The sequence below is a fragment of the Schistocerca gregaria genome, chromosome 3, assembly GCF_023897955.1.
Source record: "Schistocerca gregaria isolate iqSchGreg1 chromosome 3, iqSchGreg1.2, whole genome shotgun sequence".
NCBI classification, from domain to species: Eukaryota; Metazoa; Arthropoda; class Insecta; order Orthoptera; family Acrididae; genus Schistocerca; species Schistocerca gregaria.
In genome coordinates this window covers 414,580,257-414,597,250 of record NC_064922.1, presented here as the reverse complement: position 1 = coordinate 414,597,250, position 16,994 = coordinate 414,580,257, and the positions used below count along the sequence as shown (strand labels likewise).

Below are 16,994 nucleotides of genomic sequence, written 5' to 3'. Positions count from 1 at the left end.
GTGTGCAGCTGGCCATTGGACAGATGGAGGTCAACGTCTAGGAAAGTGGCATGGGATTTGGAGTAGGACCAGGTGAATCTGATGGAACCAAAGGAGTTGAGGTTGGAGAGGAAATTCTGGAGTTGTTCTTCACTGTGAGTCCAGATCATGAAGATGTCATCAATAAATCTGTACCAAACTTTGGGTTGGAAGGCTTGGGTAACCAAGAAGGCTTCCTCTAAGCGACTCATAAATAGGTTGGCATACGAGGGGGCCATCCTGGTACCCATGGCTGTTCCCTTTAATTGTTGGTATGTCTGGCCTTCAAAACTGAAGAAGTTGTGGGTCAGGATGAAGCTGTCTAAGGTGGCGAGGAAAGAGGTTTTAGGTAGGGTGGCAGGTGATCGGCGTGAAAGGAAGTGCTCCATTGTAGCGAGGCCCTGGACGTGCGGGATATTCGTGTATAGGGAAGTGGCATCAATGGTTACAAGGATGGTTTCCGGGAGTAACAGACTGGGTACGGATTCCAGGCGTTCGAGAAAGTGGTTGGTGTCTTTGATGAAGGATGGGAGACTGCATGTAATGGGTTGAAGGTATTGATCTACGTAGGCAGAGATACGTTCTGTGGTTGCTTGGTAACCAGCTACAATGGGGCGTCCAGGATGTTTGGGTTTGTGAATTTTATGAAGTAGGTAGAAGGTAGGAGTGCGAGGTGTCGGTGGGGTGAGGAGTTTGATGGAGTCAGGTGAAAGGTTTTGTAGGGGGCCTAAGGTTCTGGGGATTCCTTGAAGCTCCGCTTGGACATCAGGAATGGGATTACCTTGGCAAACTTTGTATGTAGAGTTGTCTGAAAGCTGACACAGTCCCTCAGCCACATACTCCCGACGATCAAGTACCACGGTCGTGGAACCCTTGTCAGCCGGAAGAATGATGATGGATCGGTCAGCTTTCAGATCACGGATAGCCTGGGCTTCGGCTGTGGTGATGTTGGGAGTAGGATTAAGGTTTTTCAAGAATGACTGAGAGGCAAGGCTGGAAGTGAGAAATTCCTGGAAGGTTTGGAGAAGGTGATTTTGAGGAAGAGGAGGTGGGTCCCGCTGTGATGGAGGACGGAACTGTTGCAGGCAGGGTTCAATTTGTATAGTGTCTTGGGGAGTTGGATCATTAGGAGTGGGATCAGGATTGTTTTTCTTCGTGGCAAAGTGATATTTCCAGCAGAGACTACGAGTGTAGGACAGTAAATCTTTGACAAGGGCAGTTTGGTTGAACCTGGGAGTGGGGCTGAAGGTGAGGCCTTTGGATAGGACAGAGGTTTCGGATTGGGAGAGGGGTTTGGAGGAAAGGTTAACTACTGAATTGGGCTGTTGTGGTTCCAGATTGTGTTGACTAGAATTTTGAGGTGTTGGGGGCAGTGGAGCTGGAAGTGGGAGATTGAGTAGATGGGAGAGACTGGGTCTGTGTGCAATGAGAGGAGGTTGAGGTTTGTTGGAAAGGTTGTGGAGGGTGAGTGAGTTGCCTTTCCGGAGGTGGGAAACCAGAAGATTGGATAGTTTTTTGAGGTGGAGGGTGGCATGTTGTTCTAATTTGCGGTTGGCCTGTAGGAGGATGCTATGTACAGCCGGTGTGGATGTGGGAGAGGAAAGATTGAGGACTTTGATTTGGGATAGGAGTTGACGGGTGTGTTCATTGGCCGAGTCGATGTATAGGTGAAGGATTAGGCGGGTGAGGGCTATGGATTGTGCTGTTTGGAACTGGTATAAGGACTGATGGAAAGAAGGATTGCAGCCAGAGATGGGAACTTTAAGTGTGAGGCCTTTGGGAGTAATGCCAAATGTCAGACAAGCCAGAGTAAATAAAATATGGGAGCGTAATCTGGCTAGGGTGAAGGCATGTTTGCGGAGGGAATGTAAATATAATTTAATGGGGTCGTTGTAGGGATGTTGTGAGGTTGACATGGTATTAGTAGGTGGAAAGGGTAATATGAGGTTAAAGTGAAAGTAAATAGAGATTTATATAGGGAGAGATAAAGGTATGAAAAAGTCGAAAAAGTGTTGGTTTGAGGAGAGCTATGTTGATCATGTGCAGAACTTAGGTTGGTGAACAACAATGGGTGCAAAGGTTGGGTAGTTATGTTGTCTCCAGATCACGTTAAAGGGTGGGGAAATTCAAGAAAATTTCGAAAAAATAAAATTCGAAAAAAATTTTCGAATAAAATCTCGAAGAATATGTGTATAAATGTATTCAAAGGACTGGTTATGTACTGGCAGGTTATGAGAATGAGGCTAACAATTGTTTGATGAAGAAATAATAACGTGTAAACCTGTGGGAAGCTGCTAAAAATGATCGGTTAAGCGGGAAAAACGGGAATGGAAATAAAACGAAAATTGTTGGAAAAAACTGAGATGGATGTGTAATGGGTGAAAGGAACTGAAGCTGTGAAATAGTATTCACGAGTTTACACGAAATGTTTGTAAACTTGGAACAATGGATTTTATAGAAGCGGTTATGTTGAAAGCGTTGAAAATTTTAGGTTATGGTTTGGAAGAAAATTACGAATTATTGAGTATAATTAGGCAGGATAAAATGTATGGTAGATTACAGAAAAATGGAAGATGAATACAAAGTGAAACTTCTTGTACAAACGAAAAGAGAAAGTAAGACGATAGAGAAGATTTCGAAATGCTACAGAGACAATAACAAACGTAATTGTTGGGTTCAAATTAATGATGATGTAAATGAAATAGAAAGAAACTTCCACATGGGAAAAATATATTAAAAACAAAGATTCCAAGACTTACCAAGCGGGAAAGCGCCGGCAGACAGGCACATGAACAAAACACACACACAGAATTACTAGCTTTCGCAACCGATGGTTGCTTCTTCAGGAAGGAGAGGGAAAGACGAAAGGATGTGGGTTTTAAGGGAGAGGGTAAGGAGTCATTCCAATCCCGGGAGCAGAAAGACTTCCCTTAGGGGAAAAAAAGGACAGGTGTACACTCACACATACACACACATACACATCCATCCGCACATACACAGACACAAGCAGACATATTTAAAGGCAAAGAGTAAGGGCAGAGATGTCAGTCGAGGCGGAAGTACAGAGGCAAAGAAGTTGTTGAAAGACAGGTGAGGTATGAGCGGCGGCAATTTGAAATTAGCGGAGGTTGAGGCCTGGCGGATATCGAGAAGAGAGGATATACTGAAGGGCGAGTTCCCATCTCCGGAGTTCGGATAGGTTGGTGTTGGTGGGAAGTATCCAGATAACTCGGACGGTGTAACACTGTGCCAAGATGTGCTGGCCGAGCATCAAGGCATGTTTAGCCACAGGGTGATCCTCATTACCAACAAACACTGTCTGCCTGTGTCCATTCATGCGAATGGACAGTTTGTTGCTGGTCATTCCCACATAGAAAGCATCACAGTGCAGGCAGGTCAGTTGGTAAATCAAACTGCCCTTGTCAAAGATTTACTGTCCTACACTCATAGTCTCTGCTGGAAATATCACTTTGCCATGAAGAAAAACAATCCTGATCCCACTCCTAATGATCCAACTCCCCAAGACACTATCCAAATTGAACCCTGCCTGCAACAGTTCCGTCCTCCATCACAGCGGGACCCACCTCCTCTTCCTCAAAATCACCCTCTCCAAACCTTCCAGGAATTTCTCACTTCCAGCCTTGCCTCTCAATCATTCTTGAAAAACCTTAATCCTACTCCCAACATCACCACAGCCGAAGCCCAGGCTATCCGTGATCTGAAAGCTGACCGATCCATCATCATTCTTCCGGCTGACAAGGGTTCCACGACCGTGGTACTTGATCGTCGGGAGTATGTGGCTGAGGGACTGTGTCAGCTTTCAGACAACTCTACATACAAAGTTTGCCAAGGTAATCCCATTCCTGATGTCCAAGCGGAGCTTCAAGGAATCCCCAGAACCTTAGGCCCCCTACAAAACCTTTCACCTGACTCCATCAAACTCCTCACCCCACCGACACCTCGCACTCCTACCTTCTACCTACTTCATAAAATTCACAAACCCAAACATCCTGGACGCCCCATTGTAGCTGGTTACCAAGCAACCACAGAACGTATCTCTGCCTACGTAGATCAATACCTTCAACCCATTACATGCAGTCTCCCATCCTTCATCAAAGACACCAACCACTTTCTCGAACGCCTGGAATCCGTACCCAGTCTGTTACCCCCGGAAACCATCCTTGTAACCATTGATGCCACTTCCCTATACACGAATATCCCGCACGTCCAGGGCCTCGCTACAATGGAGCACTTCCTTTCACGCCGATCACCTGCCACCCTACCTAAAACCTCTTTCCTCGTCACCTTAGACAGCTTCATCCTGACCCACAACTTCTTCAGTTTTGAAGGCCAGACATACCAACAATTAAAGGGAACAGCCATGGGTACCAGGATGGCCCCCTCGTATGCCAACCTATTTATGAGTCGCTTAGAGGAAGCCTTCTTGGTTACCCAAGCCTGCCAACCCAAAGTTTGGTACAGATTTATTGATGACATCTTCATGATCTGGACTCACAGTGAAGAACAACTCCAGAATTTCCTCTCCAACCTCAACTCCTTTGGTTCCATCAGATTCACCTGGCCCTACTCCAAATCCCATGCCACTTTCCTAGACGTTGACCTCCATCTGTCCAATAGCCAACTGCACACATCCGTCCACATCAAACCCACCAACAAGCAACAGTACCTCCTTTATGACAGCTGCCACCCATTCCATATCAAACGGTCCCTTCCCTACAGCCTAGGCCTTCGTGGCAAACGAATCTGCTCCAGTCCTGAACCCTCGACCATTACACCAACAACCTGAAAACAGCTTTCGCATCCCGCAACTACCCTCCCAACCTGGTACAGAAGCAGATAACCAGAGCCACTTCCTCATCACCTCAAACCCAGAAACTCTCACAGAAGAACCCCAAAAGTGCCCCACTTGTGACAGAATACTTCCCAGGACTGGATCAGACCTTGAATGCTGCTCTCCAGCAGGGATACGACTTCCTAAAATCCTGCCCCAAAATGAGATCCATCCTTCATGAAATCCTCCCCACTCCACCAAGAGTGTCTATCCGCTGTCCACCTAACCTTCGTAACCTCTTGGTTCATCCCTATGAAATCCCCAAACCATCTTCCCTACCCTCTGGCTCCTACCCTTGCAACCGTCCCCGGTGTAAAACCTGTCCTATGCATCCTCCCACCACCACCTACTCCAGTCCTGTAACCCGGAAGGTGTACACGATCAAAGGGAGAGCCACGTGTGAAAGCACCCACGTGATTTACCAACTGACCTGCCTGCACTGTGACGCTTTCTATGTGGGAATGATCAGCAACAAACTGTCCATTCGCATGAATGGACACAGGCAGACAGTGTTTGTTGGTAATGAGGATCACCCTGTGGCTAAACATGCCTTGGTGCACGGCCAGCACATCTTGGCACAGTGTTACACCATCCGGGTTATTTGGATACTTCCCACCAACACCAACCTATCCAAACTCCGGAGATGGGAACTTGCCCTTCAGTATATCCTCTCTTCTCGATATCCGAAGGGCCTCAACCTCCGCTAATTTCAAGTTGCCGATGCTCATACCTCACCTGTCTTTCAACAACTTCTTTGCCTCTGTACTTCCGCCTCGACTGACATCTCTGCCCATACTCTTTGCCTTTAAATATGTCTGCTTGTGTCTGTGTATGTATGGATGGATATGCGTGTGTGTGTGCGTGTGCTCGAGTATATACCTATCTTTTTTTCCCCCTAAGGTAAGTCTTTCTGCTCCCGGGATTGGAATGACTCCTTACCCTCTCCCTTAAAACCCACATCCTTTCATCTTTCCTTTTCCTTCCCTCTTTCCCGACGAAGCAGCCGCCGGTTGCGAAAGCTCAAGTTCTGTGTGTGTGTTTGTGTGCTTTATTTATTGTGCCTATCTACCGGCGCTTTCCCGCTTGGTAAGTCTTGGAATCTTTGTTTTTGATATATTTTTCTTTATATATATATATATATATATATATAAACTTCCACATGGGAAAAATATATTAAAAACAAAGATTCCAAGACTTACCAAGCGGGAAAGCGCCGGCAGACAGGCACATGAACAAAACACACAAACACACACACAGAATTACTAGCTTTCGCAACCGATGGATGCTTCTTCAGGAAGGAGAGGGAAAGACGAAAGGATGTGGGTTTTAAGGGAGAGGGTAAGGAGTCATTCCAATCCCGGGAGCGGAAAGACTTCCTTTAGGGGGAAAAAAGGACAGGTGTACACTCGCACATACACACATATCCATCCGCACATATATAGTACTTCACATAAGCTTCATGTTGTAGTATCACATTCTTTGTTATGATCAGAATCGAAGTTTTTATTTAATGTTGTACTATTCAGATACACTATAAGTTTCTGCTTTGTCTGCGTCAACAAATATATTTCCCACAAAACACTGTACTGTGCATGGCACAGGGAACACCATACCACTATCATCAGTTTTCTGTCCCATCAGTTCAGGTACTGAGTGAAAGAAAAGTGACACACTGTATGCCTGTGTACAGGTCCTAATCTCTCTTACCTTATTGACATGGTTCCTACATGGGATATACGATGGTGTCAGCATAATGGTCATTCTTCAACCACAGATTGTCTAAGTTCACCCAACAAAGTTTCACACAAACTACGGCATCTTTCTCCCAAAGATTCCCATTTAAATTCCCTTAACATTTTTGTTATTCTTTCTAATAGGCTATACCACTCTGTTATGAACCTAGCAGTATGCCTCTGCATCCTTTTGGTGTCCGTTGTCATGACTACTTGATAAGGATTCCTAATATTGGAGCAATGCTCTAGAATTTGTTGCACTAGCATCATGTATACAAGTTCTCCAACAGATGCAGCGCACTTTTGCAGAACCTGTAAAGTAAACTTAAAGTCTTCCATTACCCTTCCCTAATACTGAATTTACATGAGTATACCATTATGTACAGTTTCTTCATATTACCTGCAATTACTTATTATACAAGTTTCTTCATATTACCTCTAATTACTTATACAATGTGACATACTCAATATGTTCACCATTAATCTTGTAACTGGACACCATAAGGGACTTTCTTTTCGTTATAGACATTATCTTCCATCTATTCTCATTTAAAGAGGGATACTATTCGTTACACAAAGAGGAACTTTTTCCCAAGCCTTCTTGCATTTCCTTATAATCTTCCAATGAAGGTACTTTACTTTAGACCGCATCACCATCAGCAAATAACCTTGTGCTGTTGCTGATTCCTATCTGATAAATTGTTAATGTATACTGAGAACCTTAGACATTTTATTACACTTACTTTCAGCACCACCTAATGTCAGTTCCACAGGACAAATATTCAAGCCGGTCACATATTTGCAAAGATATTCTGTTTTTGGTTATCTTGGAAGATGGAAGCTACCTGTTGATCTTATCTTTTATTTGCTAAACAGTGTATATGAATAAACCAAGCTGTGTTTCTTCCACAGCATGTTCAATGTAAAATGCAATTCAAATTATGTAGGGGCTTGATGCCTTGTTCACTTCTATTTGTCTAAGTGTTTTCTAATTCCAGGTTGCTAATATTGACATCTCTCATTGGTATGGTGATATCCTCATGCATGAATAGGAAGTTAAATATTTCATATTTCTATATGCTGTCTTCAGTTTCAACACCAGACAGATCCATCATATATTGAATGGATGGTTTGGACATGTTCATTGACTTTACATACATCCAGAACTTCCTAGAATTTTCTGATCTATCTTTTGCCATGATCTGATTGTGAAAATTTTTGTAGGGTTCATTTATGGCCCTTCTTATGGATGTTCGATGTAAGCTATGTATGGAAAAAATGAGATGAAAATTACAATGACAAATGCTACAAATACTAATGGTAAAAACAAATTTTCTTGGTAATTTTGAGTTGTTCTTGCCAACAACTGTATTTTCCTTATCCTTTCACAAGATATTTTAATCCCTTTAGTGATCCAGGGGCTATTACATGGGTTTTTAATGTCCTTTCTGATTAGCTTATGTGGAAAGCTATTTTCAAATAGTGATATGAATTTGACATGGAATAGATTAAATTATATATCAGCATATGTTTCATTACAAACTTCATTCCATGTGCAACTATACCTGACAGTTACTGCTGACTAGTTGCCCTTCCAAACAGCAGTCCATATAATCAAACCAGTGGTGTCTTTACCTATGATTACATATACTTTAGGCACTGGGGCTATGCACAGCTGTGTTTAAAAAGAACAGCTGAAGTAGTCATGTGGTTGAGCCATGCATGCCTGCTTTCATGCCCTGCAGCTAATTTGCTCCGAATAGTAGCCTGTGACTGTGATCCTGCAGTCAGGTAGTTAATGCACTGGCTAGTGCTGTGAATTAATAAATTACACAGAAATATAAAATAAAAGATAAATGAATAATTTCATAAAAGGGTTTTCTTTTAATGTCTGCAGTTGATGAAGATGACAGAGACTCAAAACATATCAGAGCTCCACATGATGATTCAAAAATTAACGCATATAATGCAAAGAGTGGGAACTCACAGTCTGTCTATTCTCAGCTCCGTAATACAAGCAGAAAAAGTTTAGAGTTCTATTATGGAATGCACAAACAGACCTCTCAAAATACAGAATCCCGTCAGAAGTTTAGGTATTGCAGCGGCCTACACCACCCAGAATCAGTCACCTATATGACTGAATCATGCAGATTACCATAGGCAGCTCTGCCTCTTCAAACATTTGAGAAAATGTGTCCAGAATCGTTCCCTTGAACTCTTCACTCAAAAAGTCCCTGTCTCCACTTGACACCAGCAGTGTTCCACCACTGTGTGACTTTCATCGGTTGAAGGCCATCCCCACCAATAATAAATCGTTCTCCAGCTCTACAGACTAAATTAATATGTTATAACAATATTTAAATAAAGAAATATCATATACATTTGCTTACACTCAGCATACTCACAGTACTTATAAATAAAGGTTTGTTCATTAATAAATAAGCCAGTGTTCTTATGCAATTGTATTTATGTTAAATGACAACAGATTGTTGCTAAACTTGCTTAAACACTTATTTATGCATGTTTGATTGAAGCTTCGCCTGGTGCACTTTTCAGCTGTGGTGTCCACTAACATGTGTGACTGACCTCTTTTAAATTAGCACAGCTTTTTAATAGCACTTTGCAATCAACATTTAAATAAAGATATTGGATAAAAAGTAAACTGTTCATTACATGTAAAGACAAGTATAACAAAATGTGAGGCACTGAAGCTGTGTTCATTTGCTGTGTAAATGTGGAGAATACAATGTTCTGACAAACATTTACATATTGAAAAAGACATAAAAGAGGTGTGTAAATGTGAAGAATACAATGTTCTGTCAAACATTTACATAATGAAAAAGATATAAAAGAGATTGTAAATCAATACATTTGTTCTAACTGATTCCCGCTGAGGAATATAAATACTGTAAGGCACTATCTTATTTATACCAACTGATCAGAAAGGACATTTATTACTGGGTGTACTGTTATTTTCTTGCTTTGAATGTCACCAAACAAAATATTGTCAATCAGAGTTCTATTATTTTTATCCACTCATGTTGGAAAGTTAATTACTGAGGATACATATAAGGTTTCCAGATAATTTTTCCTATCAGAATTCTGTATAAAAATCTGCACTGAAATCACCACAGACTATTAACTTATTAACTGCTTGCTGCTGTCTGACAGACAGCATAGTAAGGAATCCAAATTCCTCAGTTCGAAATTTCCCATTGAGGATCTATTTAACTTGCAATTAAAAGTGAACTGTTTCCAATATTAATTCACAATAACACACTTCTATCTACTTGTCCCAGTGTTTTTGAACTTGTGTTCTGTCTTAGTACATGTAACAACTTCTCCTTTTCCCACATTAATTCTGCATGAGTAAGCTGCTATTGTAAACATTTTTATATGGACTTATCTAACCCTGTGGTTATGTGGTGCTCAAAGGGGCTCAGGATGTATATTTTTTCTGAGCTGTCTAAATTTTCCAGGCAACAAGCTCTTCTGCCTTATTACTCAGTTGTCTATTATTCTGATGAAATGTGCTAACCTTATATTTCTGTGCATTCTTAAATAATTTGTGAGGTCCTTATGTAACTTTAACTTCCTTGCTAACAAGGTGCCTGAATCTGGATTCTAACCTGACGCCATTAACCAAGGGAAACTTGCTTTGTGTGATTGTCACCTCCTGTACATTTTCAGCAAGTAGCTCATCCATCCTATCTTTCTCTCTCTTATTCAGGTGTAGGCAGTGACTAGTATATCTCTACCTCCGAACTGTAGCAAGGGCACTGCACTCATTTGCGATTTCATTTCAGTCAGTAGGAGCCTGCTCAATGTAAGTGTAGCTGCTACTCCAATTTCATTCAGGTTACCCCTAATGCTGTAATTTCTGCCTTTAGCCAGGCTGTTCCTTGCTTCACATACTATGATAATCTGATCCTCTTTGCCAACATTTTTGCACAAATTCTTTACATTCTCTGTCTCCTGGATAAGGCTAGCACTTCGCTGCACAATGCTTGTGACCTGGTACCCTGTTCCTAATTTGTACTGTACCATCAGGCCCATGCCCCTCCAATGGATACTACCTAGCAGCAAGAGTCTTTTCTTCCCACTATCTTTTGGTACTGTCCTGCACTTAGTTTCTTTGCTTGAGGTCTACTGCACTTTACTGTGACCAACAGCTGGATGAGGCTCTTCCCCTCCTATGTCCAGTAACAAGTCAGATTTATTTGATACTGCAACCTCAGATGTAGATGAACAAGTTGAAGATCTTTTCCCTTTCTGCCCATTGCTTATTACCTTCACCCAGCTCTCACTGTTTTTCTCTGCCTTCAACCTTGTTAGTTCAATTTTTGTTAATCCCTCACCACACTTTACACTACATGAATTTTTGTTATTTGTGAGTCGCAAAAATTATACCTACAGGTTAGTATATAACATAACATAAAAAGTTAAATATTTCTGCTTAAAACAGTAACTCACGACTCACTTAACTGTTGTATCTGTTAATTAACTTATTCACATTAAAATGTAACTTTTAATGTAAATTCAGTGTAGAGAAACAGTAGAGAAACAAACTGTTAGAGTAAAGTTTCTGAATCAAACAAGGTTCATGCTACTTTCTAGAAATATGAACTTAACGATGAAGGGATATGCTCTACTTAATTTCTGAAAAAAAAAGAGCAATTAAATGGGATTCTATAAGTTTATTGCATCAAAACATAAACAAAAATATGACTTCAACCTGACTTAATGGTCTTTTCAAGTTTTCTGGAATAATATGTAAAAAAAGTGAAAACTTTAATAATAACCTTAAAAACACACTAAAAAACCTATCTGATGAGTAGTCTGTGCCAAACTACCGGTATTGTTACAATTTTAGGTTTACGAATCACATTGTATTTTAGGTGCTTTCCAAAGTATAGATGCTGAAATTGATAAATTTAAATATTGCAAAATATTTTCTGACAGTATTTATATGGAATGCAGTCTCATATGAAACTGTTACATTGATGATAAGTAACATGGACAAGATGAGAATAGATGCTTTTGGTTGGTTGGTTGGTTTGCGGGGGCTAAAGGGACCAGACTACAAAGGCCATTGGTCCATAGAAGCTTTTGAAATGTAGAGTTACAGAAGAATGCAGAAGTTAGATAGGTTGGATGACTAATAAACTATAATGAACCAACAGTATTATGAAAAGAATAGTTGCTACTCATAATATGTCGAAGATGATCTGTCGCAAATAGGCACAACAAAAAGACTGTGAAACAAAGTTTTTAACCAAATAGGTCTTCATCAGAATTAGACATCATACATATAGACACTCATGCAAACACAACTCATGCACACATATGTGTGTGTGTGCTCTAATTCTGATGAAGGCCTGTTTGGAGGAAAACTTTGTTTGACAATCTTTTTGTTGTGCCTATTTGTGTACTCAGAATTCCTGCTATATGGTGAGTAGCAACTATCCTTTTTGTGATATTGTCATTATTCCATCCTGGATTTTCCTTTGTTTGATTTATTCTGAATTGAGTTTGAGGTAGATGAATTTATGCCATAATTTGGCTAAAAGATGGGATAAGCGGATAGGTACATCCTGAGGCATCAAAAAATAGTTAAACTGGTACTCGATGAGATGTGTAAGGTAAAATTTGTAGAGATGGACCAAGATCTGGCTATGGTAAACAAGTTCAGAAAGAAGCAGGTTGCATTAATCATGCGGAAATGAAGACACTTGCAATGGATGGACTAATGTGAAGAGCTGCATTAAGGCAGACTTGAGATCAAAGATTTCAATAACAACAATAATCACAATGCGTAGGCTCCTAATGAAGAATGTACCAACAGGAATATCAAGAGTGGTTGCTTCCTATCACCGCCCACACTTACGAATTTCACCGATGGATATCTACTCTCAAGGACACATTGGGCTTCAACACTCTTCTACACAGCCACCTGTTTCTCTCTCTCTCTCTCTCTCTCTCTCTCTCTCTCTCTCTCTCTCTACCTTGTCCTACAGCGTCATAAATTTCCAACTCACTCCACTCAAAACTTACCCATCCCGAAAAGGTGGCAGGTTGAGAATAAGCAGGGATAAAAGGAATGTCAACCTCTTCCATTGCACGTAGATTTATTATTTAGCTTCCTACACCTCACAATGGAAGCCAGCTTTATGTAACATGTAGTGTGGCGAATAAATTAATTTACAATGACCGAGACTGAACAATCCTTTTTCCCTGCTTATTCTCTCCACTTAGTTTCCACACACTTTTTGTCCAAATCAGTTACCTACACCAGTTCTATCTTCTCTCCAGCAATACACAATACACCTTGAAGGAACTTAGCTATCAGCTTCATTTGTTATTGTTTTGTTTCTAAATAATCTGTTCTTTTAGTACCTCTCTTAACTGGAGAGTATTACTAACTTATACTTTGGTGTAGTACATAGTCATCTCAGTATATCTTTACTTCCTCCTCTTTCTGTGGATCAAAAAACAGAAACATTTGTTTTCAAATCCTGCATCTTTAGAATACAGGTTGGTTATAATGAAACTTTTGCTACTTAAGAGGGCTTCCATGAAAAACGAGTGATCGTACGACAGTAAAACATTGTCAAAACATTTGTAAGAACATATGAAGAGAAAAAATGAATAAACCATTGAAAGAAACATATTGTAATTTCCACATGAGGGGGTTAAAATCCAGTGATCTTGGAGATTATGCAATTTAATATGATTGGCCAATGATTTGGTTTACTCTTGGGAGGCGCTGACAGCCAGTTGCACCACAAATTGTTGAAGCAATTACTGTTGCAATGGCTGAGAAGCTGTTTGCAATGCACAATCTTCAAGCAGCTTGAGCTGTGTCACAACAGGTGAACATTCCAATACCCGCTATTTGAAAGTGCTGTGAACAATTTTGAAATGGTATCCATAAAAACTTCTCGTTACTCACTCGTTTTGCCACATGATGCAAACATTCAAATACACTTTGCTCTTACATTTCTTGCAAGGGTTTAAGTTGATGACATGTGGCCTTGTAACATTTTGTAGAGCAATAAAGCACACTTTACTTTCACTGGGCAGTGAACACTCACAGCAGTCGCATTTGAGGACTGTCACCACCAATGAAAGTTCATGCAGTTCCTGCAAAGTGAACATGTCACTGTGTTGTGAGGCTCCAAGGAAAAGTTCATGATTGATCCATTCTTATTTGAGGAACTCAGGCCTCAAGTACCAAGAAAATGCAGTGTGAATGGTACATATTACTGTGATCTGCTTCACCAACATGTGATCCTTGCTCTAACCAGAGAGGTGCTTTGGACTCAACTGTTTTGATGCACAATGGAGCTCTACCTCACACTGGTTGTGAGGTCAATTGCTTACTCCATAACACATCTGAAGAAATCTGAATCATTGTTCAATCATCCTAAACTGTGCACCCACTAAGATCACCAGATTTGAGTCCTCTCATGTGGACACTAAAATGCGTTTCTTTCCACACTTAATTTGTTACTTATCTTCTGCATGTTCTTACAAATGTTTCCACAAAGTTCCATTTTCATAGGGTCACTCATCTTTCATGGAGTTCCTCTCAAGTAGCAAAAGTTTATTTACAACCCTCCACTTTTCAATATTTCTGTCTACTTTTATAACACATATTGTGATAGCTGATGTAACCAGTTTTGTGGTACCATTTTGCAACATGACATTAGCTGTTTAATCAGAGTATGGGTGTATGTGGGACAGAAAACTTTATTCTGTAAGAATACAGAAGAAAACAGTATAGATTTAAGAGTTGGTAGTCTGGAATAAAGCAATATAATGTTGAAATTTTTTAGATATCAACATTAAATAGTATCAGTTGAAGCATCAACTAGACATATAGATTGTGACGATTGATCACATTTATCATATTACTTCCCACTGATCATTTTGGAGGGCTATACATCCACAGTGAGGTGGATTCGTTTCAATTCATAAGACATGTCTTTTTGGTAACCTGAGACTTGTGTCCACTAAAGAATGCATAACAATTTAACCAAAAGTCATACATTTAATACATCCATGCCTTAATAATTTACATAACTCCACCTGATTATGGAGATATAGCCCTCCAAAATGATCAGTGGAAAATATAATAAATGTGACCGGTGCAGTGTATTTCTAGATGCTATTCATAATGGTTACAGTTAAGCCAAACCTAAAATATCTCAATTAGAAGTTAAGGATATTCAAAATAACTGCAGTATTTTCTTAATATTGTGATCCGCTGAGTTTTTAAGCTAAGAAAATTTCAGCTATTAAAAATACCATATTTAAGTTGTTTTTTAGGCCAGTTTATATGATTATAATAAAAAATGGGTAAGAGATGGTAGCTTTCCACATGATCATCAAGTAAAATTACTTCAAAAACCATAACACCTCTTACACATTCTTATAAAAGTCATACACAGAACATTAAAATGATTTGCTTCATAGATATTTACTTCTCAAATTATTAGAGACAATAAAGCTAGAAGGAAATAGAGAACTGAAGATTTTGAATACATACGGTCTGGTATTGTGCTAGCAAGCTGCTCCAGAATTTCATTAGGTTTAACAGGGGCTGTTCTAGCAAATGCTCGAAGCATCATTGCTTCAGAAGTGTCAGGATTCTCTGTTATTATAGTGCGCAGTCCATCACTAGCTACCATTCCACGTTTAAAAGCATTCCATTCAACTCTCATGTCTACTAAAAACAACACTGTGAACAGTTCATGAATTTATGAAACACATGTAGCATATATTTTTATGGCAATTAAACATACATTACAAGTAAGAAATCAAAGCAAAACCATTATACTGAAGAATCAGAATAATCTTTAAAAATGGATGCAAGCACTGGTAGATGTTACTGTCATCCAACACAGTGATAATCATATACAAAAAGCTGAACAGTTATAAGACTCAGTGAATACTTGCCTTATTCTCCTAGATTACAGCAATATATTGTGTAAAACATGTTTTAAAAGGAAGAAGAATTAAAAGTTTGAGTTTAATTATAAGACTCAATGAATACCTTATTCTTTTAGTTTACAGCTATACATGGTGATAAAACGTGTTTTAAAAGGGAGAAGAATTAAAAGTTTGAGTTTAATACCCCATTAAACACAGCATAGAGTGGTTTGAACTGCATAAAAAATCAGACATTGGGTTGCCAAAGAAATCACTCTTAGTATTTTCCTGAAATTATTTAGGGATATGATGGTGGTTAGCTTTAAGCTTTTGTGCATGTAAATTCCAACAGACTTTACATATAATGGAAAACCAGAAAGGAGTAACAAAAGCAACAGGAATTGGATGGATTTCTACTCACCACATGCAGAAACATTGAGTGGCAGACCCATATATTTAAAAGTAGACTGTTGGATATTATTCAGCCTTTAGACAAAATCCATGAGATGAAGAAAAAATTAACTATACACATGTGACCATTCTTGTCTCCAGGTGACACAGCAACTCTTCCCTGCTCATCCCCCCACAGCCTGAACCCCAACCCAAGGCACAGCCAGCTGATGCTGCACCTACCAGCCCACCATTGTATATTGTTATAGTGTCCCTGACATGCCTCTGCACACTACCACAGGCAGCACTACAGCATCTTCCCCCACCATTACCCCGCTGTCCTTCTCTCCCCCTGCCAAACGTCTCTTCCGTACCCTCACTATCTGCTCCACTTTAGATTGCTGCTAACCGCAATAGGACCTTAAATGCTCAGAGATGACAGTGGATGTGTGTGTGTGTGTGTGTGTGTGTGTGTGTGTGTGTGTGTGTGTGTGTGTGTGTGTGTGTGTGTGTGTGAGTGTGTGTGTCTCCATCTGAAGAAAAGCTTTGGGTGATAGCTTATAATATCTAATCATCTTCTTTCAGTGTGCCTGTTTGCTGCTCAGTGCTTCCACTAAGTTTCATCTAGTTAGTAGTAACTAACATCTATTTCATAGACTTGTAAATCATTGCTAATGATTTGAAACTGTGTAAGACACAATTTTAAGGCTGAGAGTAAACGTTCTTGCTGAGGACCAATAAAAATACATTCTGCTGTTGAGTGGGCTGCAAGTGATTTGAACATTCTGCTGAATTATTAGTATCATCAGTGAATATTAAAATTTATGACACACATTTTAATGCTCAGGTAGCTCATTTGTGCAGAAAAACTCTGCTGATAGTAGAAAATGTACCAAGCCATGTAAGAAAGCTTTATTTGATGTTCCCCGATTATGAATTTACCTTCGCAAAAAAAAAAAAAAAAAAAAAAAAAAAAGTATTTGATGTTCCCCGATTCTGAATTTATCTTCGCTACTGTTATTCAGCCTCTACCCTCTGCTTTATGGTGAGGAGATATGAGTCCACCC

At 39.9% G+C, this 16,994-nt stretch overlaps 1 protein-coding gene across 3 annotated transcripts in view; it reads right to left on the bottom strand.

Annotated features, from left to right (window-relative positions):
- The window catches only part of LOC126353865 (meiosis-specific with OB domain-containing protein), a 284,756-nt gene that overhangs the window by 82,807 nt on the left and 184,955 nt on the right, over positions 1 to 16,994 (bottom strand). For 2 of the 3 annotated variants that reach the window (XM_050003033.1, XM_050003035.1), the window contains exon 7: positions 15,155 to 15,346. The exons of the other annotated variant lie outside the window; for it this stretch is intronic. In XM_050003033.1, coding sequence (XP_049858990.1) covers positions 15,155 to 15,346 — 192 coding nt within the window. The remainder of the gene's footprint in view (positions 1 to 15,154; positions 15,347 to 16,994) is intronic. 3 annotated transcript variants of the gene reach the window in all.